This window comes from Lutra lutra, chromosome 10 (genome assembly GCF_902655055.1).
Source record: "Lutra lutra chromosome 10, mLutLut1.2, whole genome shotgun sequence".
Lineage (NCBI taxonomy): Eukaryota > Metazoa > Chordata > Mammalia > Carnivora > Mustelidae > Lutra > Lutra lutra.
Genome location: NC_062287.1, coordinates 69,196,060 through 69,218,935, shown reverse-complemented (window position 1 = coordinate 69,218,935; position 22,876 = coordinate 69,196,060). Strand labels below are relative to the sequence as shown.

The 22,876-nt window shown below is 41.1% G+C and overlaps 2 protein-coding genes across 2 annotated transcripts in view; one reads left to right on the top strand and one right to left on the bottom strand.

The window, feature by feature from the left end:
- The window catches only part of RRAS2 (RAS related 2), a 71,902-nt gene extending 61,854 nt beyond the window's left edge, over nucleotides 1–10,048 (top strand). Inside the window, exons 5-6 of the mRNA XM_047694021.1 lie at nucleotides 6,202–6,320; nucleotides 8,536–10,048. Coding sequence (XP_047549977.1) covers nucleotides 6,202–6,320; nucleotides 8,536–8,623 — 207 coding nt within the window. The 3' untranslated portion in view covers nucleotides 8,624–10,048. The remainder of the gene's footprint in view (nucleotides 1–6,201; nucleotides 6,321–8,535) is intronic.
- A 7,463-nt stretch (nucleotides 10,049–17,511) lies between these two features.
- Nucleotides 17,512–22,876, bottom strand: part of SPON1 (spondin 1) — a 256,861-nt gene continuing 251,496 nt past the window's right edge. Inside the window, 2 exon segments of the mRNA XM_047694020.1 lie at nucleotides 17,512–19,057; nucleotides 20,939–21,202. Coding sequence (XP_047549976.1) covers nucleotides 18,894–19,057; nucleotides 20,939–21,202 — 428 coding nt within the window. The 3' untranslated portion in view covers nucleotides 17,512–18,893.

Genomic DNA, 22,876 nt, shown 5'->3' with positions numbered 1-22,876 from the left:
GAATTTTTTCAATCAGATTCACCTTTTTTGTTTAAAACAAACCATTTTTGGGTAGTGCTGACCTACCAAGTTAAAATATCCAGGAGATAAACTTTAGTATTTGGTACCTTTATAAAATTCTCTGGGTTGGGGAACCTCTAGGAAATCCTTATTAGTGTAGCTCTCTATCTACACATGTGGTATTCTTTGTTCCCTGCAATATTCTTTTTGTGCATTTTTGTTTGCTTGGTGGCAGCAATGTTATTTCTGTTTCTTAGTTAAAATAATGCTACATCAGTGAGCTCAAGAGCAGCTTTATATGTGGTTAGAGATTCCTTGACCAGAAATGCATGTACAAACTCTGCTGACCTCGATTCCTAGGAGACAGTGATGGGAGACCATGCTTTAAAAATAAATGAATGAAGCACGTAAATAATCTTAGCAGTGGGATTATTTTATCATCTCTGTCATTAATTACTTCTTCTTACTATGTATAGATGGGTCATGTGCCATTCTCTGTAGCTGAATTACATTATGAAGGAGGGATGGGGCAAGGTACCTTTTGAAAGAATAAATGAGTGGAAAGACAAATAGCAGAATTCTTTTTTTTTTTCCTTCCAAATAGCAGAATTCTTAAGGACATGTATTTCCCTTTTCCAATCAAAGTCATATTAATAAAGTAATTCTTGATTGACTTGTCTCAAATACTAATTTTTATTTTTTTTCCTGTATGTTTTCATTTACTTACTTGATTGGTCATACTCTATCTACCTACCATATATCTTTATTAGTTAATGACTGTGCACTCTTTTGGGCTCTGAGCGTACAAAGACAAATAATGCCTTACTCCCTAGCTACAAAGGATGTGATATAGGGATAGTGGGAGAGCGAACCTGAGAATTGGGGTATAGGATGTTTAGGGTTTTGTCACTGGTCACTGTAGGGCATGATGGGAACTCCAGGGCATTGTTCTAAAACCTCATGGACACTAAGGGGGAAGTTATTGATTGCTTAAGTCTTGAAGTGTTATTAAGGAACAAACTAAGAGTATAGAGTTTGGAGAGAAGGGGTGGCATCCCAGGAAGAAGGAAGAGAATTTGTGACAACACAGAGGTATTTTTGTAGGAAGGCATTTCCCATGTCAATTTAAAAAAGGAATTTGCTATTTAAATTGGCTTCTCTGAAGCTTTCTTTTCTTACTTGGCTTCCTTACTTGGTAATTGCTTGCTTGATTTGATTGATTTATATTTCAAAACCATAGGCCTAATGGTATATAAGCTATTTTGAAGAGAGGCAGGAAAGTGTAAAATTTAGAAAAACTTGGGTATACCAGTGCTGTGCAGAACCTGCTGCCCTTTTGGAGCACAACAAGGTTATTCACTATTATGAAGTAATAATTAGATCTACATATTAATATAATAAACTAATAAACTGCATTGAGGTTGCCGAATTTTGGAAATAGAATGTTACACTGGAAGAACGAACTATCTTAAAAGACTAAAGGGAACAACACCTTGAGCTCAGATAGGGCTAGGAATAATTCCTATTCTAGTTAGCCAGAGTGAGAAACCTTGTAATTCTTGGGTTATTGGGTAGTGTACTCAGATGGATTTTGTTGCAATAGTAGGGCAGAATTAGCTCTGGATGAAATCTATTCTGTAGGTACTATGTAACAAAAAAGATCACACTTTCCAAATAAGTGCACCCCAGAAGAAATCTCAAGAACATTTATGGGAATATAAACTTTCTAGAACTCAATAGATAAAAGTTAAGTACCCAACCATCCACTTAAAAATAACCAAGCAAGAAGCAAGAAAATATGACTCACAATAAGGAGGAAAAGCAAAGAATAGAAACAGACCCAGAAATGACACAGATGATAGAATTAGTGTACAGATACCTTAAACATTTCTTAAGACTATATTCCATATGTTCAGGAAGCTAGAGAAAACACTGAATATTGAATATAGTAGGTAGAAACATGGAAGATGGAGAAAGATCAAAATTGGACTTACAGAAATTAAAACTACAATGTCTGAGATGAAAAATACCCTGGCTGGGATTAACAGCCAGAAGTAATAGCTGAAAAATTTCTAAACTTGAAGAAAACTGTGAAACACATGAATCTAAGAAGCTCAGCAAACCCTGAGCCTAAGAAATGTGAGGAAAATTACCACAGGACACACACATTTTAATGACATTGTTTAAAACCACTGATAAAGAGAAAATCTGAAAGATAACCAGAGGAAAAGCAAACTATTATCACAGGAACAGAGCTAAAGATGGCAGCAGTCATTATGGTTTCTCATGGGCAGTGATACAAGGGAGAGGAAGATAGTGGCACAACATCTTTCAAGTATTGAAAGAAGAAAATCATCTAAAATTAAATGGCCAATAAAAATGTTTTTAAAAAATGAAGGTGAAATAAAAACTTAGCCCAGATCTACAAAAGGGAGAGGATTCATTACCAGCAGACCTGCATTACAAGAAATGAAAAGAAGGAAAATTATACCAAACGGCAATCTGAATCTATACAAAAAAAAAAAAATGAAGAGCACCAGAAATGATAGTCGTGTGGGCAAATATAAATTACTTTTATTGTTATTTAAATCTCTTTAAAATATGATTGGATTTTTAAAGCAAAAATAGTAACTGCCTATTATGAGGTAAAAGGTAATAATAAAATGCAGAAGGAAGAAACATACTATTGTAATAAGATTGTTACATGATACTTGCATTGGTGTAAAGCATTTGAATTAGACTGTGATGAGTGAAAAATGTGTATCATAATCTCTAAAGCAGTCCTTAAAAACTACTTAATACATAGTTCATTAGCTAACAAAGGAGAGAAAATGGAATCCTAAGAGCAATACAGTTAACCCAGAAAAAGGGTTAGATCAAAAAACAAATAGGGTGAATAGGAAAGAAAATTCAAGATGACTCCATGGTATCCGTAATCACATTAGCGGTAAACAATATGAGAATCTAAATTAAAAGGCAGACATCATCAAATTGGATAAAAAAGTGAGACACTACAAGAAATCTACTTTAGTGTAAAGGTGTGAATAGGTTAGAAGTGAAGGGTGGGATAAGATATACCATGCTGATCCTAATGGAAAGCATGTTGAAATGCAACGTAAGTATCAGCCTAAGGCCATTTCAGAGCAAAGAAGATGACCAGGAGTAACGAGGATTGTTTCATAATGAAGAAGAGATTAGTATTCGTTAAGAGAACATGACAATCCTAAGCATTCATATACTGAATAACAACTTCAAAATAATTTTTTTAAAAGATTTTATTATTTATTTATTTATTTATTTATTTATTTATTTGAGAAAGTGAGAGAGTGCCCACAAGCAAGGGAGCACCACGTGGAAGGAGAGGGAGAGGCAGGATCCTCGCTGAGCAGGGAGCAGGATGCAGGCCTTGATCCTGAGCCCCAGGATGCTGGGATCATGACCTGAGCCGAAGGCAGAAACTTAACAACCGACTGAGCCACCCAGGTGTCCCAACAACTTCGAAATTCTTAAAAGCAAACATTGAAAGCACTGAAACAAGTAATTGACATACTCATAGTCAGAATTTCAACACTGCTCTGAGTAGTTAAGTAGAAAGTCAGTAAGGATCTTGGCGGCTTGAATAACATTATCGAATAACTTACTCTAACCGACATTTAGTGAATGCTCCACCCAACTACAGTGGAATACACATTATTTTGAAATGAGAACAAGTCTCAGTAAGTTTAAAAGGACTCTAGTCACACCAGGTATGTTCCTTGTCCATGGTGGAATTAACTTGGAAATCAGTAACAGAAACCTATCTAGGAAACCTCTAAATATGGAGAAACCAACAAACTTTTAACTCACCCTTGGTACAAAGAAGTGATCAAAAGGAAAATTATTTAATAAAGTATTATGAACCAAGTTATAATTAAAACAACATATCAAAATTTGGGATGCTACCAAAGAAGAAAATAGAAATTTATAGTGTTAAGTGGTTATTATTAGAAAAGAAAAAGGCTCCATTCAAAGGCTAATTTCTACCTTAAACTAGAAGAAAAAAGCAAATTAAAACCATAGTAATTAAGGAAGGGAAATAAAGAAGAATGGAAATCAATGAAATTGAAAATAAAAAATCCATAGAAAGATAAATCTGGTTTTTAGATTAGTCAAAGTGACAAATCTAGCCAGAATGACCAGGTGAAAAAGGAGCAAAGCACAGATTACCAGTGTTAGTAATGGAAGAGATTCCATCACTTCAGATCTTACAGATACTGAAAATAAAATAAATACTATATAAAGAAATACTGTGCCATAAAGAAATACCATACTGTAAAGAAACTTTATATCAATAAATTCAGCAAGTTAGATGATATAATCATATTTCTTAAAATACTACCAAAATTCAAGAAAAAAAAATACCAAAATTCAAGAAAACAAATAGATAACCCAAATAGTGCTGTATCTATAAAATAAATTCAACTGGTTATAAAAACCTTCCCTCAGAGAAAATCCCAGGCCCAGGTGGATTTGCTGGTGAATTACGCCAAACTGATTTTGCTGAAAGTGTTCCAGAAATTGATGATGAGAGGATTCTTTCCAACTCCTCATACGAAGCCAACAGTACTCTGATACCAAAGCCAGACCAAGATGTAAGAGGACTATAGTCCAATAATACTTGTGAACGCAGATGTAAGAAATTCTTAAAATTCTAGCAAATAGAATCTAACCGTATGTATCTGAAGAGGACAGTGCACCATTACGTGAGTGGGGTTTACTCCAGAAATGCAGTGTTGACTTAGCAGGCAAAAATGAATCAACACAGTTCACCATGTTAATAGACTAATGTGGAAAAATCATGATCTCAGTAGGTGAAGAAAAAAAAAATTTGAGAAATGTAACATCCTGTTGAAAACTCTTTACAGATGGAATAGCAGGAACTTTGTTCACGTGATAAAGGGCATGTGCAGTGAAGCCCTACACCATTCAGTGTGCTTCATGGGGAAGGACTGAATGCTGCTGGCGTGGCTCTGAATGTGCTAGGCTGGGAGGTCCGGCCAGAAAAAGAAATGAAAGGCATCCACAATAGAGAAGAGGCAATAAAACCGACTTTCGTCGCAAATGACATGATCCTGTAGAAAAGCCTATGGAATTTATGAAAGAGCACCCTGATAATTGAGTTTAACATAGTTCCAGGGTATAACATAAATATACAAGTCATGATCCTATTTTTGTAGAGATGAAGGTACCTTACTGAAAAAAGACCAGAAAAATGTGGTTCTCTGTGGGAGATAATGTTCTTGAGTCCACCCCCTTCCCCAGTCTGCAGTTTCTAGCGTCTCTGCGAGTGTTTACTTCTGTGGTAATGACAGCAATAAAAGTTACTGTTTTGGAAAAATAGTTTTCAGCCACACTATGTAAATGTGATGCAGTTTAGCAGTTTTTGGTAAATGTCATGACTTTCAGCCTTTTACGCTGAAAACGTATAGGGCATCACAGTCATTTTATGTTTCTTATTTTGCCCTACCATTTTAGGATGTTCGTTCTGCCACCCTTCACATCCTAGTATATGGAAGACACTGTGATCGTAATCATTGCTCATTTTTCATATGATTTACTGAGCATGTCCTGTGTACCGGCTACTGGGGAATGCAGAGATGAGGAAGACCCGTGGCCTCTCGAGGCTTCGTCCTCTCCGTCCTCACCTCTTTATTATTTTCTCTCTTGGCTTCTCGTATTTAAGCTTTTCTAGACTTCGTGTAGTGCCTGGAACTTGGAAAGGGCAGCCCCCCCATGGCTCTTACACCTGCCCTATCTTTTGTCAGGGATACCTTCTTAGCCCACTTCACTGCACTCCCTACTCTTTATTTAGTTCTTGATTTAAATGTCATTCCTCAGGGAAGCTTTCCCTGATCTGCCCAGCAGGGTGATAGAGTCTGCCAGCACCTTGTACTTTTCCTTCCCAGAACTTATCACCATTGTATTTAACACTTGCTGAGTGACCACCAGACTGAGATCTTGGTTGTCAGGTAGTATTTTCATCAGTGAGTTGTTTTTTAGAGACGGGCTCCGGTTCGTATTGAGCTTGTGAGTCTCTGTTTATCTTATGAAAAAGCAGCTCAGCTTGCTGACTGGATTAGCAACGCAGTGCATAGCCAAGGATTAGATGGAGCAGATCTGATTTTTAATTCTGGACCTCAAATACAACTCTTGGGATTTCAGGTAACACAGGAGGAAGGACAGCAGTTGGCACGACAGCTGAAGGTAACGTACATGGAGGCATCAGCCAAGATGAGGATGAACGTAGATCAAGCTTTCCACGAACTTGTCCGGGTTATAAGGTACGCGAGACACATCTTGGAAGTTTGTTTTAATTTATGGGATTTAACAGGTAATCATACTGTGCTTTTGAAAACCATAAGCTGAGAAAGAAATTGCCACTCAGCGTTTAAGAAGGGAAGCTGTATGTAGAAGCGCTTCTGTGCTAGGCGTTGACACCCAAGGCATGTTACAGATTTTCATTAAGGACATACTGTATACTGTATGGTACTTCCTACATATAAAACCAAATTTAATTATATTGAAGGAGAGAGTACACATAGAGATTTTGGGAAGAATCTGTGCCACTTCCAGAGGTGTCCATAGCGTGAAGATAGCGAGGACAATAGCTGACATTTGAGTGGAAGTCTCTGCCAGACACTGTGCCTCATACTTCACGGGTATCACTACACTGAATGCTCACCACAACCCAGTAAGCTAAATACTTTCATCTATCCTGACTTTCGGATGGGAAAGCAGGTACATCGAGGTGAGTTAACTTGCTCAGAGTTTTGGCGTTAAACGGCAGGGCTGGGACTCAAATCCGTGTCTCTGATTCCAGAGCCTGTGCTCTTCAGCTTTGCTCTGTCCCCATGTCTTCCCATGCGGACAGTGAGCCAGGTGCTGGAGAGTCAGGCCTCCCGTTCGTGGGGTGAAGTGTGACATCTCAGATAACCCAGGGGTTTTCTGTCTGCTGACCTAGAGGGCCCCTGTGGTTCAGAAAGTATTAATGGTTCCAGGAAGCTTGAGGTGATGGGTGAGGTCACCTGGAGTTGGTTACTGTGTGAGAAAGATTGAGTTGCTTTATAGTGGGAGGGGTTTAATTTGATTATTTTTAGCCTTGGTGGCTTGGCCTCTACTTCACCCTGGGCTCTCTAGGTCTGCTAGTCTTTGTCTGACAGGTATGTGGAGTGAGCTGGGGTTAATTGTGAGTGTGAGGGGAATCAGCATCTGCACTATGGGCTTCCTGGGCTTTTTTAGCTCTTTGCATGGGCATTCTCTTTGTAGGGAAAGAGAAGTAAGGTTTATAGTTTTTTATTTCTTAGTAGTTTGTTAAAAGTACGAGTTCCATTTTTAAATGAGTACAGAGTTTGTTTTGTAAGATAGAAGAGTTCTGGAGGTGAATGGTGGTGATGGTTGTACCACATTGTGAATATATTTAATATTGTTGAACCGAATGCTTAAAAATGGGTAAGATGTTAAATTTTGTTATGTGTATTTTAACATGGTTTTGTGTGCACACAAATCAGTGCCTTCTTAATGTCACTTTTACTGCCTTTTGAAATATTTGGCCCTGGGTTTTGATCTTTAGAATCTATATTCATATCCGTCAGTCAGTCTGGAGTGAGGAGTGAGTGGGTAGAGGAAGTTTTTAAAAAAAATGTTTAATTTTATTTTTACTTTTAGTAGGCTCCCTGTCCAGCATGGGGCTGAACTATGACCCCGAGATCAAGAGTCTCTACCTACTGAGCCAGCCAGGTGCCCCTAGAGGAGGCTTTTTTGTGCCAGGCACTGATAGGCCTTTAAACATAACAGGAGCTTCTTAGATCCTCATAGCAACTGTGCAAAGTAGAGTTTATTATTGCCTTCTAAAAAACTGAGGCTCCATAGACAGACGTTAGCTGATTTGTCTAGTGCTGACTTGGGGCCAGTAAGCGGCAGAACAGGCATAGGAACTGCGTATCTCATACTTTATATTCTACTCTAGCAGTGGATGCTTATTCTTTCTTTATTTTTAAGAATATTTTGTTTATTTGAGAGAGAGAGAGAGAGAGAGAGTGAGTGAGCAGGACAGAGAGGGAGAGAGAATCTGAAGCTGGCTTCATGCTGCACTCAGAACCAGACTCGGGGCTTGACCCATGACCTGGAGATCATGAGCTGAGCTGAAACCACGAGTCGGATGCTTAACTGAGTAAGCCACCCAGGCGCCCCAGTGGACTCTTATTCTCAAGTATACCTTATAGTCATGAAATTTCAAATTGGGAAGGGAACTTAGAGGTCACTGAGTTCAGTATCTCAGTCTGATTCAGGACTCACCTATCAGTGAAACTCAGCTCTGCTTATGCTGGTATTGAAATATTTGTGTCCTTTTTCAAGGACAAATCAAAGATTTGCTTTGATTCCCTAGTTGAAATTCAACATTGAGAAGCATAAGCACATAAGCTAGCCTTGTCCAAAAATAATATATTTGTAGTATTACCAGCAAGACAATTATATGTAGATTTTTCTGTCTTACAGGAAATTTCAAGAGCAGGAATGTCCTCCTTCACCAGAACCAACACGGAAAGAAAAAGACAAGAAAGGCTGCCATTGTGTCATTTTCTAAGAATCCCTTGAATTATAGCTACCAACTGCCAGGAAAAGCCCTCATCTTCTCCTTTTCTCTTTATGGTTTACATCACATCATGTTGGTACCTTTCTAGCCTTAGACAAATGATCACCGTGGTAGCCTTAGACCAAGAAGCTGGCTAATCCTTTCTTGTGAAGCTAATCCTATGGTCATTTCAAGACAGATTTAAAGGAAACACTAAGGCTGCTTCAAAGATTATCTGATTCCTTAAAAATACTGATCTATATACACAGACACATTCTTTTTTAAGGGCTTACATTTTAATAGGGATGAATCAGTTTTGGAACCTATGCTGTTTGCCAAGCTGAAGTCATAGGTTGCGAAATAACTTTTAACTTCTGGAATCATATTTCCTATTATTACTCTAAATAGAAAAGTGAGGAGTTTTTTTAAAATGTGAATTTTTGCCTATCTCTAAAAATTTTAATGTCAACTTTAGTTAACCTTAAATACACTGAATTGAATTCACAAAAGTGAGACATCTCAGACCTTTACCAATGCTACAGCCTTTGTTTTCCCATGGCCAAAATACCAAACACCTATTGTATTTATACATTAGAAACTGCGTATGAAGCCTTTTTAAGTGCTCCGCTCCTAAAGATGATAATAATGTTCTATGTGGCCAGATATTTGGACTTATTCTGGACTTAGGCATTTCAATGTTCTTGGTTTTTTAAGTTAACTCTTTTTACAGCCATGTTGAGAGTAAAAATAAATAATTTCTGTCTGTCTTCCTTTTCAAGTATTTGTGGATAAGGGATTCAAAAAAATTAAAACTGTTTTTGTTTGTAATATAAAATATGGAATTGATCTTTCCGAGGTCAGAGATGATTAATGTTTTTGCTATATACTTTTATACATTATTTTCTTATCAAACTAGTTAACAAGTATTTTTATATGTTTGTAAGCAAATATGCTTTCACAGCATACCTTGTGTATATGTAAAGATAAGTATTTAATTCTCACTGTTCACTTTTAACTGACAAAAAAGAGAAAACTACGGAAACTGTGGTAGAACTTTACTTGCCGTTCTGGTCCTGGTCCTGGTGGCGCCCACCTCTGGCCAGTCACGTATCTGCTCGAGAAAACTTCTCCATAGATGACAACAGGATGAGACTCAAGTCACTTTTGAGACACTGTACTAGGTATTGGCTGTTGTAGCAAGTAGTAAGTGTAAAACTTTTAATTGACAATTAGTATAACTGTGGATGGCTTCTGATTTTGTTTTTAATTCTGTGGATTGTGTTTAAACAATTCAAAAGTATGTTCCTGATTGTGAGATACTAAGTGGTATTGCACAGTTGTCACTTTATTAAATGTGTACAACAGTCCCATGAAGTTGATAAAGCATACCCTTGTATAGCTTCAGGTGCTAGAATTAAAATTGATCTGTTATCACAAGATAAGGTTTGATGACTTGTTATTTGGGTGGTTTCTTGGAGGAACGGCAGTATTGGAAGAAACACTTCAGTAGCTAGTTCTGTGCCTTTTTCCAACAGTGCCTTAGGGTTTGCATCTAAAAATCAGAATTGGTTATTTAGTAGGTGAATTTGAAGTGAAATGACTTGGTGTTCTTAGGGATTTCCTGAATATTTTCTGGAGTTGGCATTTCTTAAACTTTTTCTGTGAAGTGCCCCTGACAGAAACCCCATCTCTGAAGGAGAGAGGAGGTTGAATACATACACATACACTCCTCTGAAGAAAAAACCTAGAACAGCGGAAGCACAGTGCACACATTTATTTGAATGCTCGTTAAAATCACTGCCCAGGAAGGTACTGGAGTTACCCTGTGGGTTTTGACACTGTAGTGCTATCACATATCCTTGTTAGGACTTTCAGTTGGGAACATTTTTTGTTTATCATAGGTAACTTCAAATAACAAGAGATTGTCCATGTAATAGGTAGATTGAATGGGAAACCTTTAATTTTATTCTGAAGAGATGACTTATAGCAAAGCAGTTTGAAGGTTAAATTTTGTTTTATCAGTTTTCTTTTCTCTCTGGGCTTCACTTTGGATACTTTTTATTGCTACATCTTCAACTTCCCTAACCTTTTCTTCTCCCGTTGTTTCATCTGCTGTTAATAACATTTAATGAATTTTTTATTTGAGACTTCGTGTTCTTTTTTCTTCCGTAGATTTTTTTTTTTTTTTTTAAATATCTTCCATCTCTCTCACTGTGCTCAGGTGTTTCTCTTACCCAGTCCCTTCCAATGGAGTTCCCAGGGAATTGAGTCTAATGTCTTATCTGTCTGTGGTGTGCAGTGAATTAACTTCTCTTCAGTGCATCTGGTTTGGTTCTAGCTGTGTATCATCCTTGGGAGAATTGAGAAAGGCTGCTTTGAATATTTGAACATGGTTATAATGGCTGTTTTAAAGTCCTTATCTTTATAATTTTTGGATCTATTTCTGTTGACTGGTTTTTCTCTAGTTATGGGTCACATGCTTCTGGGTTTTTTGTTGTTGTTTTTTTTGCATGTCTAGTAAGTTTTAATTGGATGCTGGACATTGTATATTATTTGTTGTTGGTTGCCTAGATTTTGTTGTCTTCATCTAAAGTTGTCGTCCCCCCCCCCCCCCCCAGTAGTTGATTTACTTGTAGTTCAGCTTAATTCTTTCAAGGCTTGCTTTTAAACTTCACACAGTCTCAAGTATCTTCCCTCACCGCAGGATGGTTTAGCTTTCCTACTAAGGTGTGGCCTTCTAAGTGTCTCTACTGAGTGTCCTTTGTAATCACTGAGGACTCTCCAGTTTGGCTAATGGGAACCAAACAATTCCCAGCCCATGTGAGCTCTGGGGGACCATTCTATCCATAGCTCCTGGATCATCCTTTGCCCAGCCTCAGGAGTTTCATCCTATATTTGGATATCTTAATATTCAGGAAAGACTTGAGACCCTATGCATATTTTTGGAATTCTTTTTTTCTGTATAGCTCTCTCCCCTCCACAACTTTGCCCTGCAACTTTCTGTTGCCTCAAACTCCCAATGTCTGGGACAGATCTCCAGTATCTGTCTTTTCAGCTTAGGGAAACATTTATGCTCTGCTTGGAATCCCTTATCTACTCTGTAGTCAGGGCAATCTTAAGGCTTACCTTTTTGTTTCTCTCCCATCAGGGATGGTAGTCCTGTGCTGTCTGGTATATATAATGGTGAAAATAGGTGTTTCACATACTAATTCCAGTTTACTGTTTGTCTATGGCAGGAAGGTAAATCTGCTTCCTGCTACTTCTCTCTTGGAAGCTGAAGTCTCTCCCATTTGATATCTGTCATACAATCAAAGGTGCCTTGTAGCCCTCTTATTTTACGATTTGAAATCTTATTTGTTTGTTTTTAACAAAGAATGGCCAGTCTTGGGGCATGAATAATCCTTGTCTGTATGACCCATTTTTTTTCCTCTATAGCTACGGGATTAGGGAAAAAAAAAATTTTTTTTTAAAGGACCATACGGTAAATATAAATATCATCTTGGGTTCTTTGGGTTATATGGTCTACCTCCCAGCTACCCCGCTCTGCCATTGTATCACCAAAGCCACCATAAACAGCGTATAAATGAACGAATGTGGCTGTGTTCCAATAAAACTTTATGTGGGGACACTGAAATTTGATTTCATATCGTTTTCATGTCATAAAATGTTAATCTTCTTTTGAATTTTTAAAAAAATTCATTTAAAATTGTAAAAACTGTTCTGTACAAAAACAGATGGCAGATTGGATTTGATCTGTGGGCCATGGTTTGCCAATCTTGCTCTAGAGCACATGTAGCATTTGAGATCACAGTCCCAACTTTAGAATCTCTTCTCTTTATAGATGTGAAAATTCTTTCAAACAGTATTTCCTGAATTGAGAGTCACGAATTCTGTCCTAGGAATTTTGTCTCTATGTTATTTGTTTAGGGATTTACAGTATTTCAGGGTTGGACATTATGCCTTACATCTTACACTGATGATTCCTCTAAATTTGGAGCTTCAAAATTTTAACATATAAATTGGTCCCTTTATCATTTGACTTTTAGAATTTGCTGTAATAAGGTTCTATATACATCAGATCTATGTTGTTCCTCTTCTGACTTTTCATCACTACCAGTTTTAATTTATTTCTTTTCCCTTTCCTGTACGTAAATGACCTCATTCAATAGCCAGCTGGCAGATAAATAGGATAGGTGATAATAAAGTGGTTATTTTCAGTATCACTTGACCACTTGAGTATTTAACCAGTAACTGCATATAAAGTGTCAAGGAGCTTTTTTAGAAAAAAGGCATTTTAATTTGAACGGATGTCTTTGTGCAGGACTTCATTAGGTGTTCTGGGAAATGGATAAACGTGGAACATTTCCTTCCTATAAACTTTGGTATCTAGTGGAGGACGACTGCGAGTGAGAAGACAAGTGCCAGGGCAATAGTTAAAGGAGAGTGAGAAGCATGCATAAGGCTGTCCGGTCCTGCAGATGGTAATGTCCCTTCTGGAAGAGGTGAGGGAGCTTCTTAGACGTGGTGCTTTAGCCAGAGCAATATGGATTGGTGGGGTCTCAGATGGGAGGAGAGGAAAAGAGAGGGGATGGGAAGGAAGGCTGGGGAAAAGCCTGGGTAAAGACATAGAGTTGTCAGAATGCAGGGAGTATTCTGGGATTGGAACCTTAATCTAAAATGATTCTAAGTGCAATGGGAAAAAATAATGATAAAGTAGACCAGGCTTGGATTGTAGAGAGCTTTAAATAGGATGGCCCTTCTGTACGTAATGGGGAACTGCCAAGGATTCTGAACAGGGAGTGCGTGGATCTAATCTAGCGGTATGGATGACAGCGTGGCTCTGAGGAAGGGTGGTCAGGTAGGAGGTTGTTAGAGTCATGGACTGTCTCTTTCCAATTTGTTCTGCCCCCCACATTATTGCAATGGCCTTTGAAGTAGTCTTTTTATTTGCATTTTGCCCCCACAAGGCTGTTCTGTAAATACAGCTAAAGGGATCTTTTTTAAGGCCATAAATTAAATGTTACGGTACTGCTTAAAATCTGTCATCACCTCATTGCACTTGGACTAATACCCAGATTCCTTCCCATAGTGTACAAAGCAAGCTCCTTGCAGGATCTGTCCTTTCCTTGCTTCTCACAGTCAGGCTGATGTGCTCTCTTAAACCCTGTAGCATGCTAGAGTTTCCCAGACCATTGATTGACTATTCCAATTAGGTGTCTTATCCTTTTGCTTTTAATTTAGACCAGCCCCCTATAACACCACATTGCCCTGTATTTACTTAGGGGCACATCATAGATGAGGATTTTATCTGTTTTGTCTGATCTGCACTTGAGTATCATAGTCTCCGTGAGGGCAGGAGCACATCTGTGTTTACTGCTTTACCCACATTGCCTGGCATGTGCAGAAAAACCATTTGATGAATGGTTAAGGCACACAGGCAACTCTCTAGTGGCAGAAATACATGGTGATTGTGGCAGGTACATGCAGGGTGAGTCCAGGAGGCATTTGGGAATGCGGATTGGAGCTCCAAAGAGGAGGCTAGGACTGCAAGTGCAGGTTGGGAATTTATCTATTTTGATCTGGTGATTACAGAGGTGGGAGTTGCTTGAAGTAGAGTTTATTTGAGGGAAGATTCAAGGGTAAAACTTTTGGGGAAGATGAACATTTGGGGATAAAACAGTAAAAGGCTGCACAAAGCCAAGAGAAGCAGCCGGAAACTGGAGACCCAGGAGATTATTGTCAAAGAAGCTAAGGGGTAAGGGGGCGGTCAGAAGGTGTGAGTACTGTACGGATATGGGGGTGGGGCGTGGTGGGGACTAAGAGGCAGCAGTGATTGTATATATGTTGCTGAAGACTTCGAAAGTTTTGTGTCATCTGGTTGTGGGAACCAGATTATAGTGGGTTGTGGTGTGATTGGAGGACAAGGAAGTGGAGGAAGTGTGGGCTACCGTTCTGAGAAATTCTGTGGCAAAATCAGAGGGCGATAGGGCAGTTATCCTGCTTGCATATGGTTGGATGTTAGAGGAGTAAGAAGAGCCAGGGCCTGGTCCTTAATCCTAGACATGTAGGTTTAAGGTCTGCAGGTAGGTATTGCCGGTAGACACAGATGCTCTGGAGACATCCAGAGGCTGACAGTTTGTGGGGCGGGGTGGGGTGGGGGGGGGATCCCTTTCTGCCTGGGGGTTGTGAGCGGCGTGCAGTTCTGCACTTCTGAGACTGTCTCAGGAACAGCCAGTTTGAAAACTTGTTCCTTCCCACTGCGGGGGAATGATACTTTTGCTAAATGTTAATTTTAAAAAATCCAACTCTTAGAAAAATAATCATACTCTTGGATATTGTGCCAATGTCAAAGGAATGACTATAAAAGTTTCTGAACACTCATTTTCAATTTTTGTATCTCATTGTAGGCTGGTGACGGTTGGTGGAGGTTCGCAGGCTGCACGTCTCTGCGTAGCACCAATGTAGTGGGTAAGGGAGCAGGAGATTGAGGTATTTTTCACAAGTGCTCCTTCTGGCTTCCTTAGGCTCATGAATTCCAGGGGAAGATCGCAGTAGGAAATGCTTGCCTCCTAAAAACACAGACTCAACTTTTTTTTAAACAGGAAAAATACAAATTCTACTTTTATAAACATCAGGTCTTGTAAAGGAGTCAGTAGTCTTGAATAAGATGTTTGCCCTCTTCCCTTCTACTAATACTTAGAATCATTGGAATAAAAAAACTGTTCAAAGACAAAAAAGTTAAAATGTGAGAACCGTTAACTGACATATGAGAAATCCTCGAATATGAGAACTATTACCAGTCAGTTCTAAGGGCAGGAAGTGGTTAAGAACATGTCCTGAATTTCATGAGAATTTAGAGCAATATGAGAAAATGTTAATGAATGCTATCTTATGTTCAACATTGTAAATGTTAAATGAAAAATCTGAAATTGCATTTTGGTCTGATGAGAGGCGGGTTGAAAGTATCGCATGTATACTTTGTCAGGACATTTTCAGTTAGAGGGGACAGATGCAAGTCAGGCCAGCTTCAACACAAAGTGGGCATTTATTGGTTTCTGAAGAAGTGGGGGGTTGGTGGGGTGAAACTAGCATCCAGGGACTCCTCCATCAGCGTGCCGTCACGACTCGTTCTCAGGATGAGAACTAGCTTAACCAGGGAGATGGGGTGGAGAAGTCCTCTAGTGTGAGCCCGTCTGTGTCAGAGCCCGAGCCAGAAAACGGGAAGTACCTGGCTTCCGCTCTCATGGCTCCTCAGGACCACAGCAGTGGTTTGAACGTGGGTTCCCTGTGCTCAGCCATGGCAGACTTCTTGCCTCTCTTCCCCATTGAGTGTATAAAACTTTCTAAACCCACAGGGATCTAAAGCAGGGATGCTGTTATTTAAATCTGACATTTTTGTACAGATCTTTTGCTCACAGATTTCAAAGGATTAAAATTGAAGAATTATCTTCATGCTCATTAGCATTCAGTTGCTATTTATAGTTTTACAGCATCTCCTTTTCAAAAGAGACTAATTTATTTCACTCATTCTCTCCCTACTTTGGGCGATAAGAAGAATGACATCAATTACTGTATTGTTAAAATTAATAGCACCAAATAACCAAAGAGTGGGGTGAATGTGTCTTCCTTGATTCTGTGTTGTAATTAGGGATTAAACATGTATGTTTACTCTTACTTGGACAGTAGTGTCCATTTCTTAAGGGTGTATTTAACTCGGGGTGGGGGGGAAAGGGACATACCATCCTGGTACACTGTAATATTTAGCTCCTTTAATCTCTTGCCTGAAACATGTGGGCTGTTGTTAGGTCACAGAGATATAGGTCATTTGATATAGAGAATTATTGTGTATTGACATTTTAGCCACAGATTTGACCTGTACTACGTTTCTGGAGAATTGTAGTCTTGTGAGCATATGTAAGAAGTATACAGACTTCTGAGTATGCCTAAGACATGTTTAATACACATAGTTTAAATTGTAAGCATAGCACGGTATCTTTAATTTTTTTTCCGTTCTGGGTCTGAAGAAGCCCAGGCTTTATTCTCTTTTGTTACAACAGATTTCCTTCAATTAATGCAGTGGCAAGGAAGGTGGCAGGAAGATCTATTGGGGAATAGATCTCTAAACTTACTGTCCTTTTAAAATGTGAATGTAAATTGGGTTACAGCTGGTTTGCCATTGATGATACATACAACAATTGCAGCTCCCCTTTATGTGGCGGTTCTTACTGGGTGTCTTATGAACAGTTTATTATCTCAAGTGGAATTTGAAACATTTCATTGTTGTAGTAAAAAAAAGTCTTTATTTCCAAAAGGATTGGTTAGCCAGGAAAACTATAAACTACCTGACCCAAGACTTTGGTAAGAAAGAGATTTGATGCTTCTTATAAATTCCCGCTTGCAAAAGAAATAACACTTACATAACAAGAAACAGGTTACCCATTCTCAGCCATTAACCAGTTACCTGGTTTTAAGTCTCCACAATTAGGACTTAAAATGTATCCTAGAGAGACCTGATAAGAACACGAGACACTAGGGTGGCTTGTTCTTAGACTTATATAGGAATCACTGATGTGCGGAACTTTGATTTTTGTGGGTTAAAAATAAGTATGCCAGGCATAATGTTGCACAAGTGGGCAGATTCTGTATCGAGACTTTCTGTCCAAATTAAACCTCTTATTTCTTTATATTATGCTCCTTTGTGGGGCAAGATAATTCATTTAAAGATTACAAAGATAATACTGGACACAACTCAAAGTTCCAGAAGACTCTGGGATGTGGTAATAATGGTCCCTCTCCAATGAGGGAGCAAAAATCATTATCTTATGCTGAATATCAATCAGTGGGCTAACTGAAAAAGGCCCAACCTTCTGAACACTTAATAGTTTAAAAACACGAAGACAGACCCAAATGAGTTTTTTTATTGAAGATTCAGGGCTATATCATATATATGTAGTGTTTGGAAATATCCTGATGTGTTTAATGCAAATTCTTAAAGTAATGTACTCAAGACACTGAATGCATCTCATCCATGGTACATATTTGGACTAAGCGTAATGATAAACCTGCAACAGAAATGAAAGTTTTAACAATAAACGAATGAATAAAAACAGCTGCTGTACTCAGCTCAGTAAAAATGTCTTCTTACACGAATTGTTGATAGTGAGAATCCCTGAATTTGATGCTGATGCGTGCTCAGAAGGGAAAACCATGGCCTTGGAGGACCAGAGCCCTGGTGTGGAAAGCCCAGGTAAAGTTTGGCTTTCCCCAGATTTTCCTACCCAGCCCAATTCTGTACTATTCCTTTCTCCCTCAATTTCTGTCTTGCTTGGTTTCTGAAATACTTTATCTTTCTACATCTAAAACTTTAGGCTTAAAACAAACTCTTCAAAGTATAGATAGTATTTTTGTTCAAACAGTGGCTTGGTGGGATGAGGGCAGACACTGTTAACTAAAAAAAAGGCTAGGTGTGTGTCCGAAGATATTAAAAGCTCAGGCTGGGGACTGCTAGGGAGGCCAGTTTTGCTCCCTTGTTTCTAGTAAGGATGAGGTCAGAAGGTTTAGAAGGCTGGCTTCCCGGGAGAATTGTGACACACAGAAGAAGAAAGCTAGGGAAAAATACTTTCTAGACTTAGTACCTTTTACCTCAGGTGTAATAACTGGCGACCTTACATTCCAGTAAAGCAGCCATCATTTCCTTTCTCTGGGATATCAGGAACCAACATTAGAAGGGGAGATAAATGTATTCAGAACTTCAGAATTTCTGGAAGAAAAGCCACCCTCTATCAGTGCTCTTCATGTCTACCAGCTGTTTTCCCCACAAGGAGACTCAACAAAGGAGCTAAAGTTCCACTAAATGAAAGGACACGGGCAGACAGGAGGTTCCTACATGAGCAAGCAGGCCGAAGGCAAGAATGAGAGGCATCTGTGCTCTCCGTCTCAGCAGGACAGCTTCCTCTGGGAGTCCCTTCCAGCCCCAGCTGCCTCCCTGTGGAGGAGGCCAGGCTTCTGTGTGCCCCCCAGGTGGGACACATTTCCGTCTAGGACGGGGGGCTGGCACTTCTCACTTCTGTGCTGGAGGAGGGTGCCCCATGCAGCCTGTGCCTACCAAGCTGTGGACAGAAAGGATGGCCCCGGCCTCCACAAGACTACTGGGTGAACCGGACTGCAGAAATGAACACTAGCATATACAATTTAAATTGCCTTAAACAACAAGCAGACAGACACTCCAGCCATTGGCAACTGTACGAATCTAGGGTGCGGCCCTGGACCACTTACACCCTGGCTAACAAGGGTGCACATTGCACGCTCTGATCTCCTTCTTGTCCTTGCAGCTGCTAAACTGGGAGCTTTTGAACCTCTTCTTGACGGTCATGTAGCGTTCCTGGATGCCGCCGCCACACAGTTTAGTGCATTCTGACCAGGCTGTCCACGGGCGCATCCTGCAGCCTGGAAGCATGGGAAAGCCCAGTTAGGGCAGCAGACATCGGGAGACCCCCCCCCCCCCCCCCGAATGCTGAACTCCAGTACACAGCTGTCAGGCTGAAGGGTGTAGGCTTCCCTGCTCTTGAATGAAATGATGGGTTGAGTTTAACAATGGCTCGAATCCTTATTAGGGAACTTGTGCCCCTCTGACAGCCAGCCAGAAATGACCGATCCTGCTTTGTAGCATTTCATCAAGGGCAGGAGTCCGCATCTCCACCTCCAGAATCTAGGCTGGGCTGTAGGCTTTGTTTTGGCCAATGGGACAGGAGCAAACAGGGCTTGGAAAAAAGCTGCTGGGAACACTTCCGTCACCACGGAAGCAAGCTGGTTAAACTACTGGAGAGGCTCCAGCCAGCCCTGTGGAGGCCCCAGAAGTGCAGGTGAGGCCGGTCTACACCTTCCAGCTCCATTGAGCCTCCAGCTGACTGGAGCTTCATGGGTCTCTCCCAGACCTCAGAAGGTCGTCTGGCTGAGCCACCCCAAGTCCCTGGCCCAGGAATCACAGTAGTGATTATTTTGGGGCGGCTTGTGGCTGCGGTTAACCACTTTCTCCTAATGCTTTGCTCCCCATGTACTTGGCCTCCTATAAACCCAGGTATAATTTCTTATTGCCTCAACACAGGTAAATATGGCTGCCTTAAAACTTCCCTCAGGCACCTGGTCAGTTAAGTGTCCGACTCTTCATTTCGGCCTAGGTCATGATCTCAGGGTCATGAGACGGAGTCCTGTGTCGGGCTCTGGGCTCATGGGGCTTCGGCTTGAGCCGCTCTCTGCGCTGCACCCCTGCCTTCCCGCTTGCTCGTGCGTGTGCTCTTTCTCTCTAAAACAAAAACCCCTTCCCTGACTCCCAGAGGTTAGGTTAGATCTTTTGGAAAAAATGTTTCCATGGCCCTCTATGTTACTCTTGTATAACCAAGCACGGTTATGATTATCCATCCAATACTATGCTAAGTTTCATAGAGAAGACCATGGCACAGCGCCTGCTTGGCACATAGTTGGGCTTAATGAACATCTGTTGAGTGACTGACTGACTATATGTCCAACAGACACCACTCGGATACATGCACAGCTCCTTAACAGAAAGGAAGGGAACTATCGGGGAGCGTTTCATGATCTGCATTTTTCTCTTTGTCTTAGCTGGAACCCCAGCTCTGGTGAACTGGAGGTGAAATGTCTTAAAGAAGAGAAAAAGGGTTAACTTGAGCTGTGCCTTTTGAAATAGAAACTCCATACCCATTAACCTTTAACTTTACATGGTACCTTCCTCACCCACTCCAGGGAATCTAAACACCATTGATTGTCTGTACCCAGGACTGAACCATGAGTCTTTCCAACTCAGTATCTCATCTGATTGCTAATGATACTGCAGTCCTTGCCTGTGGACCAGCTTATTCAACAGTGAAGCCCCAGGCTGGCTTTTTTCTTTTTCTTTTTTTCAAATGCTAGGGTAGGGGACACATTTTCCTGGGCTACAAATAGAACTAGGCTTTGTGCCTGTGTTTGCCACGCCCAGACCACTCAACACAGGTCTGTTAAAGTCCCTCTTGCGTAAAAGTGCCTGCAGAATCAAGTCTTAAATCCTCAGCAGGCCACTGGATTTTTTATGGTCTGGTCCCCCCCTTCCCTATTCCCCCCACCCCAGCCTGTTTTCCTGCCTCTTCCCTTGGGCTCTGCTGCACTGCCTCTGTTTCATCGACTGTCTCATGCTCTTTGGCACTTCTCTGCCTTTGCAAGTACTGTTTCTGCTGCCTGGGATGCAAGCCCCTGTCAGTTTTTCAAGACCCACTCGCATTTCCCCTGCTTCTACAGTGCCCTGAAGTCCAGCCTCCCATTGAGGAGCAATACCTGGAAACGGCTCGCCATCGGACTCCTCCCGCAGCTGCTCACTCCTCCGGCTCTCTCGGGCCTCCCTCCAGCGCAGCTTCTGGATGGAAGGATTTTTCAGGCATTTCCGGACGCGGCACTTTTTCCGCTGTACAGTCTCTGGGCAGGGTGCACCTCCAAACTGAGGCTCCATTTGGATCATCCGGGTTCGAATCATGTGGCCTTTCCCACAGGACTTGTTACATTCTGACCATTGGGACCACTCGGTGAGCTCGCAGTCGATGGCTGGCAAGACACAGAGGGGCATGAGTGTAGCTCACTCCCGACTGAAACATAAGGCCACTTAACACCTTACTTTGAACATCTCAATCCAAGCCTGTGAGAAATGCAAAGAAGGTGCTGATAGAACTGAGACTCCTAGAAGTGGACTTCCTCCAGCCTGTGTGGTTAGTAAGCAGCAGAGGCAGGCTTGGTGCCCAGGCCTTAATCAATATGCTGTGCCAACAGGACAAAATGCTTTGGGGGGAACTTGGGAGATATGTTCAGAGCCTCTTGCCTTGCCCTGTATCTGGAATATTGTCAAATCAGCCTCTAGTGGCATAGAATGGCCTCTCACAGTCCCAGGGACTTGGGAGTTTCTCAGGGAAGGCACAGCTCACTGGTGTGGTCTTGCACAGCTAGACCCCGAAGGACCAGAAACCAAGGCCATAGTGACTTTTGCTGTAGGACCCTATAGCTTGTCTTGTTAGACATCATCTGTGCAAAAAACACAGGAGCCAGAATTGGGGAATTCACTAGAGAAGAGGAGTGAGAACAAGTGGTGTCTTATGGTTTATCAGGGTTACAGGCTCTAGCATATTTACTAAGTCAGGATCTCACAGATGTAGGTGGGAAACCCAACAGTTGGATTCTCATGGATTCTCAGGCCTCCTCTCTGAGGAGGCCAGGAATTCTGGACTCCTCACTGGCTTTGCAGAGGACAGATCCAGGCTGGATCTAGGAAGAACTCATTTTGGTCAGCAGTTTTGGGCCTTTATCCCTGGGAGCTCAGGCAGCTTTCTTCTCTGTAAAATGTGGATAATGGTATTTTCCCCATTAGGTTGTGAGGATTAGGTGAAGTAATACTTCCAGCCTGGTTTCTGGTACACAGTGAATGTTCATCTTTCTTCTCCATTCAGTGAGCCCTGTGACTATGGTTACAGGGGTAGCTATCTCGGTCAGGAGTTCGGGAACCCCAGCTCTGGTGAGCTGGGTTGAACACAAGGTCAATCTTAGTTGTTAAAAGCCACAGGCTCAGTTTAATGGTCTGGGTGTTCTCCACCCATGACCGAGTCTGGCTGGAATAGCGCAGGAACTGTAAAGTGGAACACTGAGGCCTATGCTTGTCAGGTCTAGTGCTTGACACGTTGTGGCAATTATGTGGTTTAATTCACAGAGCAACCTAGGAAGTGTGTCTGCTGTTTTACAGATGAGGAACAGGGATGCTAAGTCATCCGCTGAAGGCTGTGCAGCCTGTAAAGGGACAAAGCTGGGACTTGAACCCAGGCAGGCAGCCTGAGTAGTAACAAGGAAGACAGAGCAAGAAAAACCAAGTGTGTTTCAGAGGAAGCCAGAAAACAGATCCTAGCAAGTGTGTTTGATTTTCTACCTCCTAAAAGAGAAATGGGCTCTCTCTCCTTGGAGGTTAGTACCTGTGAAATACAGCTCATCACAAGGGTGGGGGTTGGGGGAGTTGGGGTCAGGCATCGAGTCTTTCCTGGCTCATCTTGGCAAGGCTGCAAATGTATAGGAGTCACTGATTTAATGTCCACCCTCTGGTCATGGGTAAATGGTCCCAGGGAGAAGAAAGAGAAGTAAAAAACATGGAAAACTCATGGATCAGACAGTTCTGAGGGTTTTGGGGTGGGGCGGGCGGGGAGACAGGCCCTATGTGATAAGGCATCTTGAGTCTGTGCTAAG